The 25,460-nt window shown below is 39.4% G+C and overlaps 2 protein-coding genes across 6 annotated transcripts in view; one reads left to right on the top strand and one right to left on the bottom strand.

The window, feature by feature from the left end:
- Positions 1-25,460, top strand: part of IRAK4 (interleukin 1 receptor associated kinase 4) — a 335,362-nt gene that overhangs the window by 136,350 nt on the left and 173,552 nt on the right. The gene's annotated exons all lie outside the window — the stretch shown is intronic.
- Positions 9,700-25,460, bottom strand: part of ADAMTS20 (ADAM metallopeptidase with thrombospondin type 1 motif 20) — a 101,772-nt gene continuing 86,011 nt past the window's right edge. For 4 of the 5 annotated variants that reach the window (XM_076331527.1, XM_076331536.1, XM_076331556.1 and 1 more), the window contains 11 exons: positions 21,962-22,129; positions 20,685-20,858; positions 16,464-16,634; positions 15,574-15,774; positions 15,310-15,439; positions 15,058-15,152; positions 14,865-14,959; positions 14,325-14,458; positions 13,472-13,563; positions 10,521-10,625; positions 9,700-9,864 (listed from right to left, as the gene is read on the bottom strand). In XM_076331527.1, coding sequence (XP_076187642.1) covers positions 9,775-9,864; positions 10,521-10,625; positions 13,472-13,563; positions 14,325-14,458; positions 14,865-14,959; positions 15,058-15,152; positions 15,310-15,439; positions 15,574-15,774; positions 16,464-16,634; positions 20,685-20,858; positions 21,962-22,129 — 1,455 coding nt within the window. In that variant the 3' untranslated portion in view covers positions 9,700-9,774. Of the gene's footprint in view, positions 9,865-10,520; positions 10,626-13,471; positions 13,564-14,324; positions 14,459-14,864; positions 14,960-15,057; positions 15,153-15,309; positions 15,440-15,573; positions 15,775-16,463; positions 16,635-20,684; positions 20,859-21,961; positions 22,130-25,460 lie in introns of those variants that run through there. The other variant, XM_076331547.1, reaches the window with a different exon arrangement.

Consider the following 25,460-nt stretch of genomic DNA (forward strand, 5'->3'; position numbering starts at 1 on the left):
TGCATGGTAAGAAAATATTTGGAGTCGCTAAGTCTGTATGTACCACAAATCAAAGTGTTATGTAATTAGAATTATTTTGTCACCATCTTGTGGGACAATAGGGTAACATCTGGCATGCTTCTGATTTCAGCTTGTGGGTCCAACATGTGCCGAAGAGAATGGTGAGGAAGTGATTGCTCTAAATATTACACCGGTGTCAGTGCACATGATACTGTAAAATGAGCATTTTAGAACTCCTGCAGTTTTACTGTACTGCTGAGCAAACTTTCCCGTTTGCAGGCCAAATATTTCTCCCAAAGGCTGTATGCAGATTCTTATAAACGTTGGCACAAAAAAGGGGGAAGAGAAATCAGATTGCTAACGTAAACAGTTATGTCTTCTCAGAGAAAGTCTCTGTTTCAGCCATCTGATTTCAAATGGTTTCCTTAAGCCCTAATTTATTACTTCAAGTTCAGAAACTGTGCCTAGTCTGAAGATGCTTGAGAAATACACTCCCTCTCTGCATCGGCCCAAGCAGTTGGTGTCTGATGCAAACTTTTCTGGGTAAATGTGAACCAGATGTTCCCCAGTCCTGACTTGTGAACTTCTGTCCCGGGTTTCTACCCTGAGCCAGTGTGAGTCAGTTGGAGAGCTGCAAAGCGGCAACGGGGCTGTCTGGGTAAGCGCGCCACTCCAGATCCCCGTTCGCAGAGCTGTCGTAGCGCTCCTCCCTCGCTACCCACGTCCACCAAAATACGGAGCACGGTCTTTCCAGGGCCACTGTACAGCACCCAGCACAGCAAAACAGATTTGTAGCGAACAAACACATCGTGTTGTGAGCTTCTAAGAGAGGTGCCACAGCAATCCCCCTGTGCCAGCTCTGCTCATGGACGCCTCGCAGCCAGCCCCCCTGATGCTGCTGCGTTAGCCGAGGACGTCGTATCTGAGAGGTCTGTGATAGAGAAATCTGGAGTCAGATTATGTTTCCCAACTGTTAATAAAATTTCCCCTGGAATAAAAGTAGAGGAGCTGGCGCCACTTTATGTTATTCAAAACCACAAATTTCCTCTCCCTTGCAATCTGCCAGAGTTACAGACTCTTTTGCAACTACTTAAAAATTCAAGATGTTTTCCTCAAGTGAGCATCCCCCTCCTTCAAAACGCACCCAGGGCAAACTGGTGATCCAATTTGTCATTGCTGCTAATGAGGAGAGGGAAGGGTGATAGTGAACCAGCACGACAGCCCTATGCATGGGAGTACATTATCAAGTGTTTCATCCTTGCACCTTCCCTGCCTGGGGATGTTAAAGGTTTCTGCAGCGAAAGGAAATGTTGATATGAATGATGATGCTGCGGCCGAGACGAGGAGCGTAAGCTATGTGTGAGAGGGACGAGGAGGGTCTCTTCACTCTCAGCTTCAGGGCTGCTCCGGGGTCAGTAAATTAAACAGGGCTGGGGCATGGGCCAACCTCTGCCTCACTGGCTGTGGCATTAAATTGTTGCCACATTTCTTGGTGCTGTTTTGGCCTGTACTGCTCTCCAGATGGCATGTGGGCACATTTCGGAGCAGCACGCGCCAGAGGCTCCCTGCAGCAAGCAGGGGCCCCTGCCTCAGAGGAGGAATTTATACCTGTAGACGTATGGAGGTGAACTATGTTGTGCCGCTACTTTGTACGGTAGATGTAGCCATGAAGGCAAGACTTTATTTGCTGCCTGACAAGACCTGTTTAAATTTCTTGTCTGGATTGATAGCCACATTTTCTTGTTAAGAATGACCTTTGACTCTAACGCAGGCACGTAGGGAGCTGGATGGGAAATCATGAAACAGATTATTTCCCAGTTTTTGACAGCATATGTCACCTTGTGTCTTTCATTGTTCAGTGTGTTACTGTCCTCCTGCCCTGAGGCCTCTGGTTGTATAGGCCATTATAAAATAGACCACTGATGTCAGTTGGAGCCTGTTGTTATTCCAGTAATGAACTTGTGAAATGTGTTACAGATAATAAATGCTAAGAACAGTCAAGAACCCTAAACCAGACAATTGGAGATTTGAAGAAGACATCTTTCATATTTGATTTGTCTTACTGTTTCCAGTAGGCTGAAAGACAGGTGGCTCCTGAACTTCAGCAGGAGTCCTGAGCGGGACACAGCAGACACCCCAGCGCCGAGCCTCAGAGATGCCCTGCCATGTCGTGTGAGCCACAGCTGCACACAGGATACCCAGGCTCCTTGATGGCACCTGTGGAAAAAATAGGGCTCGGTTATGAGATTTAGAGAAGGCAGTTCTGGGGAACCAGCTATCCACATTGCCTCCAGGAGATGCTAAGGCACGAGCCCTGCGCTGACCACTGAAGTCCACGTCGGAGGGAAGCAGCTCCCTCCTTTGCGGCTCATGGACGAGTCCTTTCCTGATAACAAAGGATCAGCGCACTATCACTGGAGCAAGGACTGGGTCAACCAGGTGAGTGAGGGAAAGTAAATCACTTCCCAGCCAAACAAGCAGGGGGTTTATATATGCAAGGGAGATTCTTTGACATGCTCTGTAATTCAGCAATTAGGAGCATGCGCTTTTTAGGAAGAAGATCTAGGTTTGAGACTATCATCTGCTAGTTGCAGCTATGTAGGGGTGACAGCCTGTCTCCTGTATGCCAAGAGATCATTTTAATGTCCTCATATCTAATATTCTGATAATTTTAGCTCATACTTGGCATGGCACTGATCACATCATCTAGCTTTGGCTCACATGGTAAAGGCAGTGTGAATTAGCAGCACAGCATACAACTAGACAGACCTTTAAAGAAAATATGACTCAGATTTGCATGAAATTTCTGCTTTCAGAGTAAGTGATTCTTGCGTAGCTATGGGGAATTTAACTGGCAACATTTCTAATAAGACAGAAATTCTGAATAGCAACTCCTGATTAAAAAAAACCCAAAAAACCCACAAGAGTTAGTGTTACACCATTTCTCCTGTATTCCTATTAGTAATAGTATATTTTGAAAAATAACCACATGCTTTGTCCTGGACAAAATGCTAGAGAAAGACACATGGCCAGGAACAAACGTCAAAAAACCCCCACAGCCTGAGGTCTCAAGCATGGGGAACTGAATCCCCACACTAGATCCGTGCACCAGCGCAGAATTACATGCATATTATTGGGATTCAGTGAAGGGCTAGAAATACACGCTGGTATGGTGACTTGTGGGATCAGAGCCAGAAGTCTTTTATTGTACTGAACAGTGGTCACACCAATTCACATAAATTTTTTTGTAACGTACCACATTACAAAAAAACCCAAAAAACTTTGCCAAGCTGCTTCTTATGCTTGTGCCAACCTTCTGCCTTCTGACATGGAAAATGCCACTGGCTTGATGAGGAGTGTGTATGTGGGGGGTGGGTAGAAATATTTAAATACACAGTTGTTTGAATGTGTGTTTCTAGGGCAATGACATTAAAATATGATACCTCACTTTTTTTCAGCAAGTAAAGCAGAAAGAAAAAAATTTGAAGAACTAATTTCTCCAGAAGAAGGTTGTTTTGGTTAGAAAATTCAGGTTCATCCAAAAGATAGGAAACAATGTTTGTGGTGCACGGAACAAAACACACAGAGAGAAAAAAGACACTGCACAGCACGGAATTGCCTGTAGATATATTATTTTAATTAAAATTTTATGATTAAAAGTTTATATATAATTTATTATGGCAGTAACAACACAGCACTGATAACAATGGTGGAATTTTTGTTTGAATATGGGCTAGGTAAGCTTTTCAGGTAGCCAGAAGCTTGTTTTCATTTTAGGGATAAAACCCTCCCTGTCCCTCTGCTTAGACAGGGGTGTGAGTTACTGCTCGAAACAGTGCTCCAGAGTTCACTTCCTTCACTGCTTTGAAAATATTCTGAACGTTGAATTTCATATGAAGCAATGCTGTCGACAGCTGGCCAGGCAAACACATTGCAGGAGGGTGTACTTCCAATCCAAAGAAAATCTCCCTCCTTTATGCCTGTCCATCTGCATTCTCCATAGATCCGTCTCAAAATAATCCCTCTGAGTAAATATTTGGCAGCATAACACCAAAAATATACCCGGCAACATAAGAAAGAGCAGCAATGACTCTCTAATCCTGGCATGGAAGGGAGGACTCTAGAAGTAGAATCTTTTTTTTACTGTTCACTTTCTAGTACTGCCTTTATGTTAGCACACGGGTTGTGTGTTTTCCCTTTGAGGTAACAACTACAAGTTTACTCCTGTTTTTCCCTCCTCTCTCAGAAGTTGCAAGCAGGAATTTAGTTAAGGAACTGGGGACTGTGTTACTTTTCTGGCAAAAGTAGTAATAAACCTGAGACAGAATACAATAATTGCAGGGCAAAAGAATTCTTAGCTAAATACCTTGTAAACCCTGATGAAAGGGGCTACTGGTGGCAGCTTTCTTCGCCCTGAGTTGCAGACCTTCCAGGAACACAAATACTAGCAGGGCTGCTGTTTTCTTTACTGAGGTGTTAAATAAATGTTTTTACAACAAGCTTTTTCTGCAAGACATTTTAAATACAAAGCACTGAAAAGAAACTTTCTGCCCCCTGATTTTACAAGCACAAATTTCAATTTGTTTTCTCTGCAACCACATTTTTAATTATTCCAGCTTCCAGAGGAACATCAAAAAACTCATGGAGAATGATGAACTGACCATGAATATCATTACCATGATCAATGAATGACTGCCAGAGACAACTAAAGTGCAAAAAAAGATTTCATCCCACCAGGTGTAAATATATGCTGCTGCTATGAATCACTCTAGCCTTTTGCATATAGAAAATTCATGAGCTCTTCTTGAGTGTTCCTTGCTTCTGTAAATCGGACTGTAAAATAAGACCATACAGTGATTTCAAAAAGAGTCTTTCAGTATTCATAAATGCGGGGTTTTGCTTTCCAAAACAAAATAGAACGGTGTGCAAGACAGAAATAGCTTGTTTTATTTCAGCTACTCGGGGAGAGAGTAGTTCTCTACCGTTTACAGCACGGGTTCTCCCTGTTGCATGCTTTGTTTAATTATACAAATAAGATTTGAAAAACATATGCGGACAAGAAAATTGTGTTGCAGGAACAGAGATAAAACACACACACACAGATTAAAGAAGGAAACATTTGTTTATTAAAAAGGAAAAGGTTCTGGATGGCAGCACAGAGTCAGACATGAGACAGATGAATGTATGCACAGCTGTTCATGTTTAAAGGCAGAATATAGACATAAATACAGTTAGATCTTTGCTCTGCTCTGCTGCTACAGTATTTTTATACAGTCGATTCAAAGGAATATCTGTCATAACTGAACACAAGGAGAAATTTATCAGAAACAGAACACAGATTGCTTCTCTAAAGCCAGGATAAACAAAGCCCAGAAAAGCCTCTTAAGCTGTGGTATTGCAAAATAAACTTAATTGTGCAAAAGAAAACCACCTTCTGTGGAGGAGAAGATTAAATGTCAGATTCAACTCCAAGTCAGATAGCTCGTTCTTCTGTTTGACTAAAATGCAGGTAATTTTCCCCTGCTATCATCACAGTTACCGCTCTGTCTGAAGGAAACCCAGTACTCTGAAGCAGGAATGCACTTTAAAATCAATACCTTACTTTTTCTATGATCTATTCAGCCTATTTCCAAAGCACACCAGAGAGAGAGGCTGATGAGGCCCCCCTCAAAGGTTTTTTTTTTTAATGCATAGATGCAACGAGACCATCATGAAAAATCAGAAAGGCTCAGGAAAAGATGGCCAAGTACTACAGGAGAGCAAAGCAGGCCTTGCAAGAGACACCATGAGCTGGTCCGTAGGATACGAATGCTTCCCCAGGGTTGCCAGTCTCTAGCCTGGAAGACATTATCTCATATCAGTTTGGCCAAGCTGACCTCCAGTCCTACTTTTACCTGCATTAAGTGAGTGAGATACCACGTAACTGTTCAATACATGAGTAAGTATAAAGGCATTTAAGTGCAGCCTTTGGCATTTCATGTTCAATTTCTAGAAAAGTAGAACTATGGAAGTCTATTGTATCATGAAAGTTAATTTTTGGAAAATATTTTTGCAAAATAGTAATATTTTATTCAGATTGTGAATTTCTCAGGGATCTCATGTGTTACTACAATAAAACTGCAATGACATAAGTGTCCTCCTTGTTACGTGTAACTTTTATTTCAAATAGTCAACAAAACTGAGACGTTGTGCTAAACGTATTCCAGGTTACAGAAGTAGAAGAAAAACCCTAGAGCTTTCCCTCATCTTTTCAAGTATGTCTTGGATATTATAGCCTTTCAGTTAGATAAGAAAAATACATGACCATCTATCAGAAACCTGCATAGACACGTACACGTGCTGAAATCAGTCTCAACTCTTCCCATGAATGTGGGATTGGCTGATTGTACAACACACTTATGCGTGTCCTGGATCAAACGCCTGGGTATATTCTGCTCCTCTTTACAGGGAGAGTGGCACAACAGACCATGCCAGGATGGATTCAGCTACGATGGAGACCTGTTAGTGGACCCACAGCCAGGGTTTCCAGCTCCTGTGCTACCTCCCCAATATCACCTTAGGGGAAATACAGGTAAAAGACATCTAGACGATGTCTTCATCAAGAGAGGTCACCGGTACTGCCATATGGCAGTACACCATTTCATAGCACGCTGAGTGACATTTTGTTAGATAAATGTGAGCAGCAAGGTTTTTTACATCTATTCCATCTTCAGCATTCAATATTCAGATAAGCACTATATGTGTGTATGTGTGTACATACACACAAGCAAGTAAGTGCAGTTGTGTTACCTAATACTTGATGCTATCATTGATGGGATTGAAAGTGTCCTAGAAGACATCTAACAAAGTATTGTTACAATCATCTTTAACTATTACCATTCCTTAATTATTTTTTTTTCCCCTATATGGAATAGCGACAGGACAGTTGAGCACTTCATTCCCTAAGCATCAACCAAAGCTGGAGAGCTGTGTGACTGTGACCAGGCGTGGGCAGCTCAGCACAAGCAGACCCACGAGGTGGAGCTCACAGCCCTCTCACGGAGGACCTCGCTACTCCGGCGGGCATCTCAGCTGCCCAGTGCAATGGAAATCCACAGCACTGTCAATTAAAGGAGATGGAAACATAATACTGCAACTACAACCCATGATTGTCATTTTATTGCATGGACCTTCTAACGTGTCAGCATCATCACGTCTCCAAATTCATCAGAGCTGACCATCAGGCTCATGTTTTCCTTAAATTGCCCTCAGGATGAAAAGTTAGTAAGTTGAAATGGGGTGATTGAGCAAGCCCTTTTTCTCAACAAAATCAAAATCCTAACACAAGGAATTCACAAAATGCCAGAACACACAAGTTCGTTCTCCCTACACCAGGGCTGAAACTCCAAAGCAAGGGTAAAAGAAAGAAAAGATGCAAAAACCTACAATACAATACAGTGCTGTTTTATGCAGAAGCTGACTCTGGGCCACAGGGTTTGCTGTCATTATAGAAAATACATTTTTACTCAAAAATCACTACCATTACCCAATAAAAACATTCTGTGTTGAAAATTGGGTTAAAAGTCACTTTGTTTGGTAGTGGATTTTCAGACTGACTCTGTGGCAGCAGAGCCGAGCACTTCCTAGCCCTTAAGTGGAGTTTCAGGGCTGAAAAGAAAATGGTCCTCCTGGGGATGGAGACAGACTGCAGATCCCCTTCTGCCAAAGCAGTTGTTTAGGGACCATGCTATAAATGAATGGACGTGAGTTTAGCACAAGAAGGAGGAAGATTATTTCAGATTTCTACATTATTTCAGTGAACGATTTACAGAGCAACCCCCCCAGGAAATATATAGGTGAACATGGGGGGACGACTGGAAAGAGCACACAGACATGGAGTTTGTACCGCTGAAGCAGGATTTGCTTCCATGGAAAATATTCCCATGACAATAACCTGCTTGTTTGGCAGTTATTCCAGTATAAGTCAATGTATATTACTGTGAAGAGGTATTAAGAATGTAGTCATTCCGTGCATAAACAAGTTGAAGTGTTTTTGCAACATTTTGTACTAAGTGTTTGATACCAAAAAAAGGCAAAAGTACTCTGGTACCATTCACACAAGCATATTTATTATATAAATATTTTATAAATTACAAGATTTTAATTATAAATGTAAACATTTCTAGGAAAATAATGTTTTATATTCTTATTAATGTTTACAACTAATATAAGGCACATAGTGCAAAAATACATTTCTGATGCAGAGATCACAAAATAATTACCTACATGTGTTATCTAAAAAGTAGCTGCTTACACTTCTGTGGTACAGTATTGTTTTTAATTAATACATATTGCTAATTCATGGCTAACTCTTTGTGGCTAAAAATATGATATAGCTGCCATTTGATCTACCAATTGTACTGGCATGCAAAACAAGTATTTGGTTTACAGAATGCATATTGTCAGAAAAAGCATGTATAGTTATCTGGTACATAATGTATGTTATTACGCATGTAGAAAATTTTATCCTGAATACCTGAGAGTTGGCCCTGAAATGCATTATCTTTATATGCATATATTTCTATAGTTCTGGACTGTAAAGTAATACAAAACAACAAATCAAAGAACTAGATCGTTTTTTTTAAACCTTGTAATTCTTTCATACGCTTGCTTTTCTGGAAGAAATAATTTTAACTAGCAGATGTTAGGACTGTATTTACAAACACTGAAAAATTAAACTGAGTCAAAGATGGACACCAAAACTGCTCTGGGGCTTGATGCTGCCTCTGCCCAGGGTTTTCACTAAGGTTATTGAAAATTACTTTGAATTGGAATATAAGAGGGACACACACTACAGCCTTTACTAATATGCCATTGGCCAGTATAAAGGAGTAAGGTGTATATGGGAAGTGTTTAAGTAAATACATATTCATACAATCACATACAAGATGCTACGGTAAACAGAATACACTGCTTTTACAGTATACTTGAACGAAAGGCAGGGATTTAAAATCAGATTTCCAAGCAATTTGTTTCCTTATTTTCTTTTCCTGTAACCACAACAAAACTAAGCCTAGATGTTTAACACGTGCTATAGAGACTACAGAGGGTAAACCACACTTCTCAGGATTACTGCTAGTATTTGAGCACCACCAAGAATATAATGAAAGGGATGGGGAAAAAAAAATGCTTTTACTGACAGAGAAACACACAGATCTATAGAAACTATCTCAAGTATGTTGATTATATACTTTTCCGCTGTAAGTTGTTGACAGATAATTCCTAAAAGGCTTCACAAAATTGGAAGTATTTGAAATTATTACCTGCCTTATCTATATAGCAATAACTCTTTCCTTTCTATATTTTAGTACCAGTTTATTTCAGTTGATCGAGAAAACCAGTAAAGTATAAATTTTACTGAACACTGCATAAAGAATTGCACTGGTTAGTTGCAGGTAAACTATTACAATTATGGTACAATTTAGAGTGTTACCCATGGTAGTAACCTCAGTGCAATTTACTTGCTAATATATACTGTACATTGAATTAATGCCTCTCCATTAAAACCTGAAGGTTTATGATTGTGATTTATGCACTTGCTAGCCCACAAACAGATAATACATCCCTGAATAAACACTGGAGAAGACAGGAATTCTTAGTAGTGAGCATTACAGTAATAAGCATTACAGAGATGAAAGAATTAAAAGATATATATATATATATATACACAGCACCTACAATTTGCACCTAAATGGCAGATGTCCCTGCTTTGATGCTCTCACCACATTAGAGTTCTCACTGTATCTGAAGTTGGAGACCAATAAGTGTGTTAGGAATACACTTTCCACAAAATCCTCCACATCTTCCATATATTTTAGTACCATCCTGGGAATTACACAAAGAGAACAGTCAATCAAGAAAAGCGATTGAAATCACAGTTGTACAAAAAGCTCCTTGAGGTTTGCACACAATAGACCTTTTGACAAATCGTACCTACAAATACTAAATCAAGAGACAGCATCAAATTAGCAAAACGGGTACAGAGATCCTTTATCAGTACCGCTGTATACTTTCTTTCCCGGCTTACTATCCAATGTTGTCTTAAACTGTGCATGCTTACTGTTCTTGTTCAACTGGTCTTTTGGTTTCCCACGCGAATCAAGTTGGAGGCGAGCAATCCGTAAGGATCCTCTGTAGTAGGGTATCTTTAATAAAATGGTTTTTGGGGGTGCTGTACTTTTTTTTTTAAAGTATTATTAGGCATCTTCAAAACTTTTAAAAAAACTGCTTAATGTAACAATAGGCTCTTAAAAATCAGTAAGAGAACGGTAGGCAGGCAGTGTTGATCTGGATTAGATTCTGGGTGGTGTGATTAAACATAGTTTTTACATTACATTTGGAAGATGACTTAGATGGGTCAGAGACCTTGAGCACTATTTTTGATTTACAACTAGCTTTCACTAGAGAGTCATCACTTGCACCTCTGGAGGCATAATATTCCAAGCCATAAGAGCAGGTAAAGGAAAACAACATCGACTTACGTGGGATTTGTGTATGTCAGCAGTTGCATAGTTGCCCTGAGCAATCCACCTAACTGTACTGGATAATCTCAGACCTGTACCAGCCAAATTAATGCTGAACTGTCCCTAACAAAAAAAAAAAGCAAAAGGTAAAATACAGAGCTGATAAACAGAGTTCAAAACACTAGAACACTTTACATCGGCAGATCTGCACATATCACAGGGTATATCTAGACATTAAGTACTTAAAGGTGTGTACTTAACCTGGGTTAGTTACACTGCATTACACCCTTTTTTTGAACACTCAGGACACAGACACATGACCGAGCTATCCTGCAGTCAGTAGCACCTGTGCATCAGCTGATCTGTAGCATCTGTCTGCAGAGTCTGAATACAGAACTAACATCAGACCATTCGAATTATTTTAGCCTCCTTGCTACATATTAAATTTTAATTTACAAAAAGTACAGACTTGCAACATGCAAGAATGAGGCTGGCTTTCTTGAAAGACTTTTTCTTTTTTTTTTTTTTTTAAAGTGCCTGAACTTTTTGGAAATAACATGGTCAGGACCTACTGCTACCTGGAAATTACAGACTAATCACTTAGCCACCTAATTCTCAAATTTTTGCAAGCACACTGTTCAAGCATCATCATCTTATCTTCCATTTCTTTTTCAGTATACCAAATAACATAATTGAACATAAACATAAGTGGAGGTTAAAATAAATAAATTTATGGCTAAATGGAATGTTTTGCAATACAAACCATTCAAAACAGTTTATTGATTCTAAAATATTTGCCTATGCAAATACATACTCTGAAAACTAGCTTTAAAACAGAGTCAGTTCATATGAGAATAAGAAATATATTAAACCCAACAAACTGCACTGCCTTGGTAAACAAACTGGGGTACATAAAATGATTAAATTGCTTTCACGCAGAAGTGCAGTGTGTTGGAAAGAAGTACTATCTCCACAAAGAGCCTAATGGTCAGTTTAGGCAGCACTAGAATCAGGATACTCCTGCACACCTCCATACAATTCACTGAAGGCCCGAATTTCTGTATTTGGACCTAGTTAAAATTGCCTAAATCCTTAGATCAAAGCTTTAGCAAAAATAACATTTCTATTGCATATGGTAGCTTCTGTATTTTATTGCTTAATATCATCATGGTTTCTGTGGGTATATGTATGTGTGCATGTATAAAAACACAGCATTCAGCCTTTATTCTTGTGATTGACTGAAATTCCTTCATAAAAATTCAGTCTTATATTGTTCAGTATGGCAGATTTGTTTTGAGAGCACTTCTGTGTAAAGTTGCTGTGTTTATAGCACTCTCATACTCAGGATGAGCTAACGTAAGCTCATATGGATAGGGTAGGTTGTTCTTCAAGTGCCCAAGAAGTGGAAGATTTCCATTTAATGAATAAAGCATCTGGAGGAAATTCATACAAATGGTGTGGAACACCTTCCAAAATTAACAGGCCCAAAGTAACTTCACACACAGTGATATCATTTTGCAAAAATAAATGAGAAGTGCTATGTACAATTATAACGACAGCTTAACAGCTCTCTGTCATGTCATGCAGCATACTCAAGGCCAGGAACAGATTTCAAGGACAGAGTGCAGCACCTGAGGCCTTTTTACTGCATTAAAAGTGTTAGTTTCAGTGCAGATCTTACAGATGGAAATGCATGAGTGTAAAACCATGTAAGCAGAATGACTTCCCAACAGAAATTACAGATGGCAAATAGATGTGTATTGTACTGAGCCCAAAGAGTTTGCGGGTTGAAGATATCCAATACTGTAATGAACTCCAACTGTTTTCTTGTCAGGGATTAAGTCTGCCTAACTCAGGTACTTCATTTGTACTTAAATTGTACATAAATTGTCTCTAGCTGCCCTTGAACGCGTCCACCCACATAGCCTGTCTTAAGTTTAAGCACCTAGGATAGATGGACAACAGGGATTCACCTCCATGCAAGTCTGAGCTAGTTGATCTTAACTTCTTTTATAATCGGTGAAAAGAAATATGCACTTCCAGAGGACAGCTGACCTTATCCTAAGGTGTCGAATAGGGTAAGATTAGCTGAACTGTTTTCTAGGGGATCTCATTTCTGCCAATGGACTCCAAAGGCAGCCTAGGTTGACAGGTTCAGACTAGGGCTATATCTGCATTAGCAAGGAGGACACTGCAGTATAAGCAGATCTGTAGAGTGAAAACGTTGGGCCAGAGAGCCCAATGTCTGTATACAGTACACAGATGGGGTTTTTACTTTGGACTAACTCTCATCTAGTCCCGTAGACTGAATCCTCATTAGCAGTTGGGAGTGCATTAAGGCCCTTCTGGATCTCATTGTTTGATTTAGTTTTATCCAGAAGGCATTCTGTTCATGTCTGCCAAGAATGCTCTGTGATGTGAACCAACAGTAAACTGGAACAATACAGAGATTCACTTAAAAAGCACCATCCAATCCAAATTAAAACACGAATGTAGATGCACCAATGGACGTATAAGTTTTAAATTATGCTGCTAAACCAGGATTGGTTTCCTCTGGTAGTCTTCAAAGATATGAAGAGTCAGGAGAGAAACAGAGAAAAGAAAAATTCTGCAGGATTATTGAAAAGGAAAGTCACTGGAGGAGATTGAGAAGGGATTAGGGGAAACAAAGGATACATTGCGTCCAGAGGGAAGGAGAGCAGTATCTGAAATATGTAGAAAGCTGATTATACAAACATGGAGCCTAGAGGGAAAGTGTGGAGTAAACAATTTGAGGGAGAAACAGGAAAAAAAAAAAAATGGTGGAACAGGAGAGAAAGGAGTAAGAATAAAACTACTTATTAATTTAATAGACTAGACAGAATAGGAGATTGTTTTAGAACCTTACAGTTCTAAACCAGTGACACAGATTTTTTTTTTTTTTTCCCCTCTTACATGCACATTTCAAGGGGATAAGAAATCATAACTACCTGTGGGCATCTGGCAGCACTGTAGCAGTCTCCAGCTGTAGCAAACGGAACTGCTCTCCCAAGTATAGTCTGAGCAAAAAGAAAATCTGTGGCTAGAAAACAGAAAATTACTCAACACTGAAACTGCTGCATTAGAAGGTCAGGTGAAAACAGTGTGAAAAAGCATTAACATGGGAGGTTTTTGGTTTGTTTTGGGTGGGGTTTTTTTGTGTGTGGTTTGGCGTTTGGGGTTTTTTGTTTGGTTGGTTTTGTTTGGGTTTTTTTTTTTTTTTAACACAAACTATGTTTTAAATAGTCCATTTTGGTTAATGCAACATCAAAACAACCTATCAGCCCAGTTTCCTTTCCGAGATAGGAGGGGGTTAGGAGGAGGACGGGTGTGCGCTTGGATGCAGCTCCAAGGAAGCTGGTTGTAGGCCACCTTGCCACCCGCAGGCAGAGGCTTGAAAGTGCTGCAAGATTCCCCATCCATTTAGTACAGCTATCAAGGTCTGAGACAGGACTAACTACAGCATAGGAAGACTTTCTCTAGAAAAATATGCCAGGGACTAAAAGGAAATGGAATAATGGGAACAAAACCTTAGAAACTGAAGCTAGTTCACATGTAAAACACAAATCTGCAAGATTCACGCCACTTGACCACTTGGGACAAACTAACAAGGGAAGTAGTGGTGGCTCCTCCTTTTTTTTTTTTTCCTTTGAAATTCCCATTGAATTCCTAAAGGAAATAAGAATTGTTTGTCCAAAAATGGTATAATTGGATCTATAATTAGGTCAAATGATAATTTTGGAATCACGACCAGTGTAAGTTCAAGAGAATGCTCACATTGGCTAAAACTGCCAAAATGCTTACTTTTAATTTGCATGGAGGCTACATCAAATCTTATTTTGCTAAAAACTGTGAAGCCAGCTGCAAGGTAATCATTTCGACAGGCACAGTCTTGCCTTCTGCTTCCATTGAAAGGACATTCATATGGATTCTGCAACCTACAGAATAGCAAAGATTTAGTTTTCCTTTTAGCATTTTTCCATAACATAGCATTGTAGTGAAAAATAATGCATCGCATTATGCTGCATAAAAAATATTAAACAACAGTTACCGAACAGGAAGCTCAGCTATTAATCTTGGCCCAACTGAAACACTACTTTCTACACCATTTCTACTAAAGCCAAGATAGAAAATTTTTTATAATCATTTAGAGCAGTTAACACAATTTCAGCCTGGAAGTATCCACATTTCTGCATTTCTGTATTCATATACCTGGATATTCAAAACAGAAAATCAAGGAAAAAAATTTCTACTCATCTGTTCTCACAAAAGTAAGTATTACTTTATTCTTTTATTTTGGAAGAAATAAATGCACTTCATAAAGTTACAAAATCATTTTTGTACCTGAATCCATATACTTCAGAAAAGTTGTCTGCTTCACTTTTTACCAATGTCAAATATTCTTTGGGATTCTCTAAGTGCATGCCTGAGCAGTAAATCTGCAAGAGAAAGTACAACCCTTTAGCAAAATCTTTATTAGAAAAGTATTATTTCATAAAAATATGCACTCATAAAAGCTCATAAATATTAAGAGTACCTTTATCATCCTTCCCTTAATGTTAAGTAGGTATTCACCATCCTTTCTCATCCCTTTTTTAATCTGGATATCTTTGCAGGTGGTAAAAATTTCACCTTCAAAATGAATGATTAAATCACATTAATATTTCACAAATAGAGCTTAGTTTTAGGACCTACTTTTGCATAATTGTGCTCCGAATAAATTGATAGCTTTTATGTAAATAACCTGGGAAAACATTAAGTTCAGCTGAAAATTGCAGCTGTCACTTACATTCTTCCTCATGGCAGATCTTTCTGGCATCTGGTTTTAAACGTGGCAGGCACAAGTCACTGGATAAGCCACTTTCAGTCATACATTCTACGGTTCTCTCCTTTACCCCCACTCCACAAGACACTGAGCACTAGACGTGGATAGCCATCAAGAGTTAGTTTAGAAGGTAGTAAACAATTAACATAATTATATCAGCAAATTAGTCTTGGCATTCATTTGTGTTTGAGGCAGCTATCAAAAATGAGCTTGCACGTCTGTACTCACCTCGGTCCACTTTCCCACTCTCCAGGTAGCTGCTTGTGAACATCCTTTGATATTACATTTATAAATGTATGGGGATGGCTCTACCGGGCATTCTCGGTACGCTACAGTTCGAAGGCCATGGGCGTGCTCATTTTGAACAGAATGGATTCCAACACAGTACGTGATCCTCTGCCGGTAACCAAACCCACAGCTAGCTGAGCACTGAAATAAAATCCCCAAGCACAGGCATTATTTCTATGAAACTGAACCTTTCTGCAGCGTTGCAGTTACAGATAAGTCGGCTCTGATCCTCGCTTTGGCAAAAGCCTGTAATCCTACGCGTGCCACCTCAGGGCTGGTACATCAGTGTGCAGAAGTGAAGGTCTACAATAGTTACGCACGCAAGGAGATGGGAAGTCCCATGCTGCCCCTTTTCTCAGAGCTCACAGAGGTTCCAGAGCGGTTCCCTCTCAGCTGCCGTACACACACACAGACACGCACACACACAGGTAGTGCAGATGTGCAAGGGAAACAAGGCACTGATCCATCGCTTCACTGAAATCAAAGAAAAGATTTTTGTTTACTTCAGTGAGATCAGCTTGCAAGAGAGTTTCCTGGGAACCAGCAGAGGAATCCTGTGGCAGGGGCAGCTGTCCTCAGCTGGTGTTCATAGGTGTTCATAGGTCCCCGGGGAGCTACCAGTGTACTGGTAACAGTCACTACAATAAATCATGGCTGAGCGGAAGGTTCAGTGTGGAGAAAGTTTAGGCACCCATGTTCAGATGAAAATATAAATATTTTAAATATTATAATTATTTTTTTCTCTGCATAATAATGTACGTTTTACAGTAATATAACATTCTTAAAAGTAAAGTTATATAAAAGATGTGTGAACAGTAAAATTAGTTTACCTGTGACAGTTCTCCTGTAAGCACAACATATTTAGAAGGAGCTATCCTGCAGTTTTTGGCTGATGGAGGCTTTGTGGCAGGATCACAGAAGCTTTCATCCACTTGGAGCTGGTTTTCATCCACACACTTAACTTTCCGGTATATTTCCTTTCTTCTATATGATACTGAGCACTGAGAGTGAGAAAAACAGTCACAGTTTTTGTACTTAAACTAGCCATTAGGAGAACAAAGTTTTTTTACTGATTGCCACACACCAGTAAAACCCAGACAGCAACACCTTTTATGACATCTGCTATCAGTGTCGGACCGAATTATTCACTGAATCAAAATCCTTTACTTTGTTTTCAAAGTTCAGGTACCTCTAATCAGCTGAAAAAACAATAGCGTACAATGACATGACACTGTCATGGGTGAGATGGAGGAGAAAATGAAAACATCGGGCCAAGGTGATAGGTTGAGTGTAAAAGCTCTTCTGTATGAAAAGGGAAGAGCCAAAAAAATATTTCAGTGAAATATGAAAGGAATAAGTTGGTCTTGAAAACAAAACAAAAAGAATCCCTGGAAGCATGTACATTATATTACACTGATAAAAGAAAAGAAAACAAAACTGCCTATTAATGAAGCCAGTGGCAGCTTTGGGCAGCAGTATTTGTTGAGCCTGTGCCTTTGCCCTGAGTGTCCTCAGACCTGTCCCCATGGCAAGCTGGTGGGATGTAGTCATCACATTTCTTCCAGGACAGGATGAGAACCTTGCTGCCACCAGAATCCAGAAAAGTGGAGGTACAGACTAAGTAATACATGTCAACAGCGTGTCCCCAGCTACGGGTGCCTCAACTAACCCGTTTGAACTTGCTGCAATAAAGAAGGAAGGCTCAAATACACAAACTCCAGTCTCAGCAGAGGCAATAATCAATAACACCACCTATTACAGTCAGACCTGAACCTAACTTGATAGTAATTTGGACTCAATAACAGTCAATTAGAATACTCATCAGGGTCTGACACATAGATCAAGCCTATTGTTCAAATATTATTATTATTGACTCAAAGAAGCAACTTGAAGTACAAAAAACAGGTGCTGTACAGTAAAACAGCTCTGCTAGAGGAAGCCTCTAACTTCATCGAGTTGGATCTTGAAAACCTCAGAGGATGGAGACTGCACAAATTCCCCGGGCAGCCCATTTCACTGCCTGAATTGTCCTCATGGAGAAAAAGTTTTTCATAATATCCAGTTTGAACCTCTTCTTAGTAGTAAGGCTTTACCTTACTCCTGTTGCCTCTTGCCTTCCCACCATACGACACTGTGGAGAGCCTGGCTCCATCTTCTTGGTAACTTCCTTGCTGATACTGGAAGGCTGCTGCTAGATCTGCCCAAAGCTGTCTCTTCTCCAGGCTGAACAAACCCAGTTCCTTCAGCCTCTCCTCACAGGGCAAGCGCTTCAGCCCCCAACCTGCTTGGGTGTCCTTTGCTGAATATGCTCTAGTTTGTCAATCTCTTTCTTGCACTGGGGAACCAAAATTGGATGTAGAAGCTAGACGTGATCTAACAAGTGCTGAGAAACAGAAGACGATGATCACTCCCCTTGATCTACTGGCTGCATCCCTGTTTGTACTGCCCAGGAGGCTGCTGGCCGTCCTTGCTGCCAGGACACACAGCTGGCCCATGCTCAGCTGCCCACAAGGATCCCAGGGCCGTTCATCCCCAGCCCGGGCTGCTGCAGGAGTGCTTCCTTCTTGGGGCAGCACTTTGTATTTGTCCTCGTTGCGTCACATGAAGTTCCTGTGGGCCCATTCCTACAGCATGTCTGGGTCCCCTGGATGGCAGCCCTGCCTTCCAGCACACTAAACAGTCTCCCCAGTTTGGCATCATCTGCAAACTTGATGAGCAAGCACTGAGCCCCAAGGAACTGCTCTACAAATTTCACTGACATAAGTACACTGTTGAAAGAAGCTGCAAAATATACACCTGGGCTTACAAACATTTCACCTGAAAGCTCTAAAATTGCAGAGACCCAGATAAACAATCGTTCAGACAAAAAGCTTTAGCTTTTTATTCTCTTCACATGAGCAACAAATTAATAGGCAAAACAACCAGTAATATCACGTTATTGATGTGGAAAAATAACAGTCATTACATCTGAGGAAAAGCCTGTCATCACTCTTTGTAGTGGGGAGTTTTCTGAGGGGAAAAAAAAAATCTGACAGGAATTCACTTGCATTAGGTAGAAGTAAGGTCTTAGGATCTGAAGGAGAAATTTAAGCACTGACTCATGATTAGGGTATTAAGTGCTTATAATCCCCCAGTCTTGCCGAGTGATTGCCTTCTTTCTTGAAAAGGTGAGGTGACAAAGAGGATGGCAGGAAATCAGAGAGCAATGAAAGCAAATCAGCGAGAGGCTTACCTACCCGTTCAGAACATCCACAAGAGACTGTGGCCCAGCAGCGGAAGCCATACATGCATTAAGCCTTTAAAGAAACCTAGTCACTTAGAGAATGAAAATGTTGTGTGGACTTATATCAGGGGATGGCGTGTGGATACAGTTGGCTGGTGTAACTTACAGAAACACCTGATCTTTTAATGGCATGGAGCTGCTCAGAATATTAGGCACATAAGGAATAACCCAGTCATGAAGTAATGGGGACAGGCAGAAGAATCCTTTTCATTATGCTTTATACATTAATCTTGTAGACATTCTTCTCTTTAGTATGAAAATGCATGTTTGGTAGGAGAAGGCTGGCTGCTGCTATCAGCCAGCCTCCCCGCTGCAAGCTGGAGAAATGCTAGATCTGGAAATTTTTAGGAATTGACACACGAGTATTCAGAGCTGAGACAGCTGGGCAAAATATCGTGAGTTCGGTGGAGGTCGTACTGCACCAGGAGTGGAATACAGATGAATAAACACTTGAGCTACTATTAATACTAGATGTACAGGGCTATATCTGAATCTGGTCAGAGAAGGGAACTGAATACAGGAATTTCAAGCAAACAGCAATATCTACGTGGAAGAAGTTATGAACTAGCCGGAAGATGTAGTGAAACGCAACGCATTTGTAGCGGAGAGCTCCGAATACCCAGCTGGAATATACAAATGTTTGACAGGAAAGGAAAATTCACCCTCATTCTCTGACAGTGCATATTTGTGTTAAAAGGACATTCTGAGCCACTTCCACTAATTCCTGATTTTATCAGCTTCATATGAGGTGAGAACACTTGGAAGAAACATATATTGTCAGCTTTCCCTCAATATAGCTTAACAGAGGAATATATATGTCTGAACTGCATGAATATAATCCAGGTTTTGCAGAGCACCAACAAGTGGTTTATATATTAACAGTAGTCACTTCTACACCATTGTGTCCCTGAGACTTCTGAGTCTTCATATTCAAAGTTTTAGGGGGGTTGCCCTAGGAAATTTAACAGTGCAGATTATTAAGATGCCACAACTGCACAAACTGGGTTTTTCTTTAATGTTACAGTAAGAGACAGGCTCTTCTGTACACCGTTTCAGGTATTATACATAATTTTTGGTTTTCTCTCTCTCTTTATATATGTTTGTATGTTTGCATACGTGGCTACAAAAGTTATTAAATTTTTAGCATGTAGAAAATAGTCATCACATCTTTAAAAATGACAGCGTTCTCCTGAAGGTACCTTTAGATTTTCTTAAATATGAAAATACATAACTGGTAGGAGAATGCCGAGTTCTATTTTCTTATCTTGCTTCATATTTGGTAGGAGAATGCTGAGTTTTATTTTGCTTCTTATCTTTTCTAAGTCTTCCATATAGATCTTCTTGAAAACATTGTTGTCCAAAGGTTTTACCTCTGAGGTTTTTACTTCCAGCTGACATTTTATTTTTATTCCTATTCTTAAAAAGTGATTTTTAATGATATTGCATAATGAGGTTCTATTAAACATTTTATGCAATAAAGAGACTTGTATTCAAATTACACAGTTCTATCAACAGGGACCTGCTCAGAGCTCCACCAGAGCTTTTGCCTACAACAGTAGACAAGCAAATCCTGTATAAGAGAGCAAACAAAGCGTCTGACATTTTTTGTCGCTCTTCAGTTTTGCAAGCTTGACCTTCAAAATATCCAGCATACTTGTTATTCTGCAACGTAACAGCTATTCGAAATGTATCCAAATGTGGGGGGGGAAAAAAAAAAGAAAACGTGACATCACTCAGTTACTTCCTACAAGTTGAAAGCCTTACTTACATCTTCCCATTCATCTGCCAACCACTGGTACTGCATGCAGGCAGGCAGCCAGCAATGCCTCTTGCTAGCGGGCCGGGTATCACGATTGCACACTGCTTCACTCACTTGACCCAGGCCCTTCAGCTGACAGGAGATGTCCCTTTGCTGGATCCCCACTCCACAGGATACAGAACACTAAAATTGATCAAAATTAGTTATGTCGGTGTGAGATGAGGCAGTCCCCAGAATGTGGTACAGCTGCCATTATTACAAGTTCTTAGGATATTATTTAAAAATATATTTCACAGTCCCTACCATACTAGTGTTTCATTGTATCTGAAGAAATTTATGTTGAAAATATAAAACTACAATTAAAATCAAAATTTGTAAGAAATACAGAAAATAAATGCATCCGAGTTACCTAGACTGATCTTTCTGCTTATCTTAATTCACAGGAGGAACAATCACTATAGGCATACACAAAGCAAAAGTTTACATTTTTGCAAGATCAAACAGTTGAAGTTCTGAGTTTACATCATTCCTTTAGAGACTGACAGTCTTGTCTGTTGTTTTAAAATGCAAATATTAAAAAACCCTTAGTATTTCAGGTTAGAAAAATGTTGCAAATGGTGCAGTATTTTGAAGATACTTCTCTTTCTTTTGCAGGTAGTGCTAAGGATTTTGAATTCCGAGGAGCTTAAGAAGGTTCAAATCCTTCCTGCCACATGCCTCTCTTCCTCCTTCCTGGCCAAAGTTATTTCACTACAACAGTAAGGCTTGCTGAGATAGACAGCCCCCTTTTACCCCAGTCAGAAGCACAGTTAGGTCCCAAAGCCTACCTAAAGACTCAAGCCTAATCATAAAGTGGATATTGCTCTATCAAGTGTGGCCAAATTGTGGAGAGAGGTAACGTGTCTTTATCAATGTGGGGAATTATATTTTGAAAGAGTGAGTGAAATGCAAAATGTTGCCATGCGCTCAGTTACACACAATTTCACAACAAGGTAAGAGATCTTTTACAAGGCCAAACCAGGGAAGAGGCCAGTATTTCTGCCCACAAGCCCTTTTTCTTGTCCTTCCCCCACAAACCTGGCTTCACTTCAATATTCAGACTATGATAGCAATTACAGTGAAAAGAAAGAAAAAGAAAATATAATGAACTACTTTCTAATTTGTAGATTTCATTGCAATGTGCGTATAAAAAATTTCCTGACAATTATTTCCATTGAAGCAGTGTGTCATGAATATGATCTTGTCTTGTACTCTCAGAGAACATAATTATAGCAGATTTTACCTACCTCTTTCCATCTGCTGGCCTTCCAAGCAGGACATCTTCCAGCTCTACATATTTTGTATGTCCGTGGTTTTTTCAAATGTCTGCAGTTTCCTTCTTCTATTTTAGCTTGGAAGCTATTAAAACAATGCACATCACGAAACTTCAAACCTTTTCCACAGGAAACAGAACACTGAAAAGAGAAGTGTATTTCATTACTTTTCTAAAAATCTCAAAGTAGTAAGAAAACCAGAAGAAGCTGTGGCCTCGCCCAAAATGGACTCTATGATTATAGGAATAATTTCTGTATTATGACACAACATCTACTGTACGTATCTGAAATTTCTGTGTAAGCTCTCTCTTACTGAGCATTACTGATCAGATGCCAAACATCTCTCACCTCTTGTTCATTCATTGATGTCGTCATTGACAAATACCTGAGCTCCACCATCCGTATCCACGCAGGAGACAGCTTGATATTACAATCGCACAAGAACATGCTTTAGCAGCCTTCTGTTACCAGGATGCATATTGCTATTTTCATGTAAGCACGATGCTTATCATAAGCATTAAAGAAAGGAAAATGCAAAATCGTGGTTATGCATGTTTCCAGCTATTAGGCTACGAAGTCATGTTTGCTCTGGCACCTCCCTTCCATGAGCTTTGGGTATCTTGCTGTATGTGACAAAGAGGCAAGAGAAGAGGTATAAAGTAAACACTACAGGTTATGGTGCAGTCCTTGGAGGCATGGCCTTGCCCCGCCGCCCTGGTATTCTGTTTCCTCCAGAAAGTTGCTACGATATACACGACTGGCTCTAGGGCTTCCCTCCCTCCCTCCAACGTAAAACCAACGGGGCTGCAGATACATTTTGTGAAACCCACCCTGGCAGTACGCACTAGCCATGATGTGAGCATATCTGACAGATCGGTCTCTTCTGGAGAAAGGGCCATTCCTCTCCTAAATTGCTGGACTGCTGTGAGACTTTAGTGAGGTTTGAGTTTTGTTCTTCAAATCAGGGCTGTCCTATTCACCTGCAGAGCAGATCTGCACATCCTAGGGAACCTTCAGCCAAACAAAGAACATCTGAAGCACTTCCAAATTAGGTGGCTACTCAGCTGACTTATCTTGGAATGTAAGCACCTAAGTTTTGGGGTTTTTTTTTTTCATCTTGTAATTAAACTTATTTTACATCATCCTATCAAAAAGTTTTGATCAATGGAGACAATTCCTTTTCCGTCTGGAAAGAGAACATAACATGCTTAATTTGTTCTAGGATTTCCTCCGTACTTTATTTTACACTTGGACAAACATTTCCTACACAATCAGGTAGAGAATTAATATTCAAATAAAAATTTGATTTCTAAGTGGATGTGAAAAAAAAAAAAAGGATTTAAATATAGACTTTCTTCAAAAGCACCGAAGATATTTCTCTTCCTTTTATGTTACATGGTCATCTATGTCACCAGCATTACACACTAACTTAACCAAGCACTTTTAAATACATATATCTTCTATTTTCAGGACATGAAGTTCAGATCATACAGCTTTCAGTCCAAACCCTGGCAAATATTTGCCTGAGAACAATCGCAGGAGAGAAGTTTTTAAAATATAGAACACGCAACTATACTAAATTAACCTGCTAGGTAAGAAACATTTTTCACAATACTACACTTTGTTAAACAGAATCTCAGCTGACTCACTTATGCTCAATACCAAAGGGATTCCTATGGGTCCTTAAACACTTATGTGTCCTTAAACATTTATACGTGTAATCTTAAAGGTTTAATTGAAGCTGCCAATGTGTTTAAAATTAAACCTTTGCAGAATAAAGCAATAAATTTAGTTTATCACGGAATACAATGGTAGCATGTTTCTCTTACGCAACTATAATTATTTTTGCAAAAAGATAAGAGTACTGATTTGGCCACAACTTGCCTTTTACATGTCTGCCATACAATTCCAGTAAATAAGAATGTTTGTTTCTAAATTAAATAATTTTGCTCTCAGAAAAACCTTTCAATTTATCATTTTAAAATACTGTTCATGTAGTTTTACAATTTATGTTTCATTAATTTAGAAACTACTTTGAGATAGGAAGATAACAAATTACCTGAAACTTTTATCTATGAATAATGTAGATCAGAAAACAAACTCTGCAAACCGTATCATTATAAAAGTCTTTCAGAAAACTCAGCTCTGAATTCAGAGGACTTAATTATCAAAGCAGGTAAGATAATATGTATGCATGAAAACTAAAATACCGATAGCTTGATAATTGATTCTACTCTCCCTTAAAGCTTTTTTTCAGGAATTTCAACCATAAAATGTAGACATAAAGGATCCCTAAACTCTAGAGATTCTTCCTTTTTATTCTTCCGTAGTATGTAAGTGAGATGCAGCACAGAATTACTTAACCTCCTCCTACAATGTGTTAGGAAAACACCACATGCCCTCCTTCCTCAGTGGCTTTCCCCTGTGAAGCATAAATTAGGCTCCAGAGGGCTGTCAGAGCCCTTCTAGTCCTTGTGGGGACGGCATTCCAGGCTGAGAACTGCAACCAAAGAAGGTGTCCTAAGAAGTCTCCACTTCAGAAGATGAGGCTACCACAGCATAGAATAATCTCACAGCACAGAAGAATCTCACTCCTTAATTTCTCATTGCCCTCAACATTAAGTATTAAGACAACACTTTTCTGCATATATACATATTTGTTTATACAGCTCGTGCAGATATCTTTTATTCAACAAAAATGAGATTAATGGTACAGGGCTAATGGCTGCTAATAGCAATAGAATATGCAAAGAAATCTCTTACCCTGCATCTCCGTCTTCTGAAGATCTTCCAATAATATCTCTACCCACTAGATAAAACGTTATAAATTTACTTCTGCACAGGTTAGATTTGGGTCTGGGGAGGGTTGTTTGGTCTTTTTTTTCCCCCCTTCCTCATTGGTCCAAACTCAACTGAGATACATCTCTTATATTTAAATGGCCTAACTGAATCTTTATAATTTGTGCTATTCTTTTTTCTAAAGAAAAGAATTGAAGATTTGTGTGTTAAGTTAGCCTATTATAAAATATTTTTAATAGTTACAGAGCAATGACTATATAAAGAGATTATTTGCGTTTCTCCTCCATAAAGATGTTCTACTGAATTTTGTAATTAGAGTACAATTATACAGGAATTAAGAGAATCCACATTTGTTTTCAATCATATTAGATGGGAAGCTGAAGAGGGAGTTCAGAAAGGAAAATACCAGTTCGGATGTTAGGAATAACAAAGGCTTTATGAACAGTTATTTCAAATGCTACTTAAACTTTCTTTCACTCAAATACTGTTTAGCTTTGATGACTCAAGCTAGCTGAAACCTATTGTTATCTTAATGTTAAATGCAGAAACACAAATGAAAGATACTTAAAATTTGTAGGTAGAAATTATTTTCAATTATTTAAAAAAAATTTTTGTATTTTAAAAAATTCATTTAATTATAAGGAATAGAATTTAACTTTCCAGTAATGTAACT

Source organism: Aptenodytes patagonicus, chromosome 1 (genome assembly GCF_965638725.1).
Source record: "Aptenodytes patagonicus chromosome 1, bAptPat1.pri.cur, whole genome shotgun sequence".
NCBI classification, from domain to species: domain Eukaryota; kingdom Metazoa; phylum Chordata; class Aves; order Sphenisciformes; family Spheniscidae; genus Aptenodytes; species Aptenodytes patagonicus.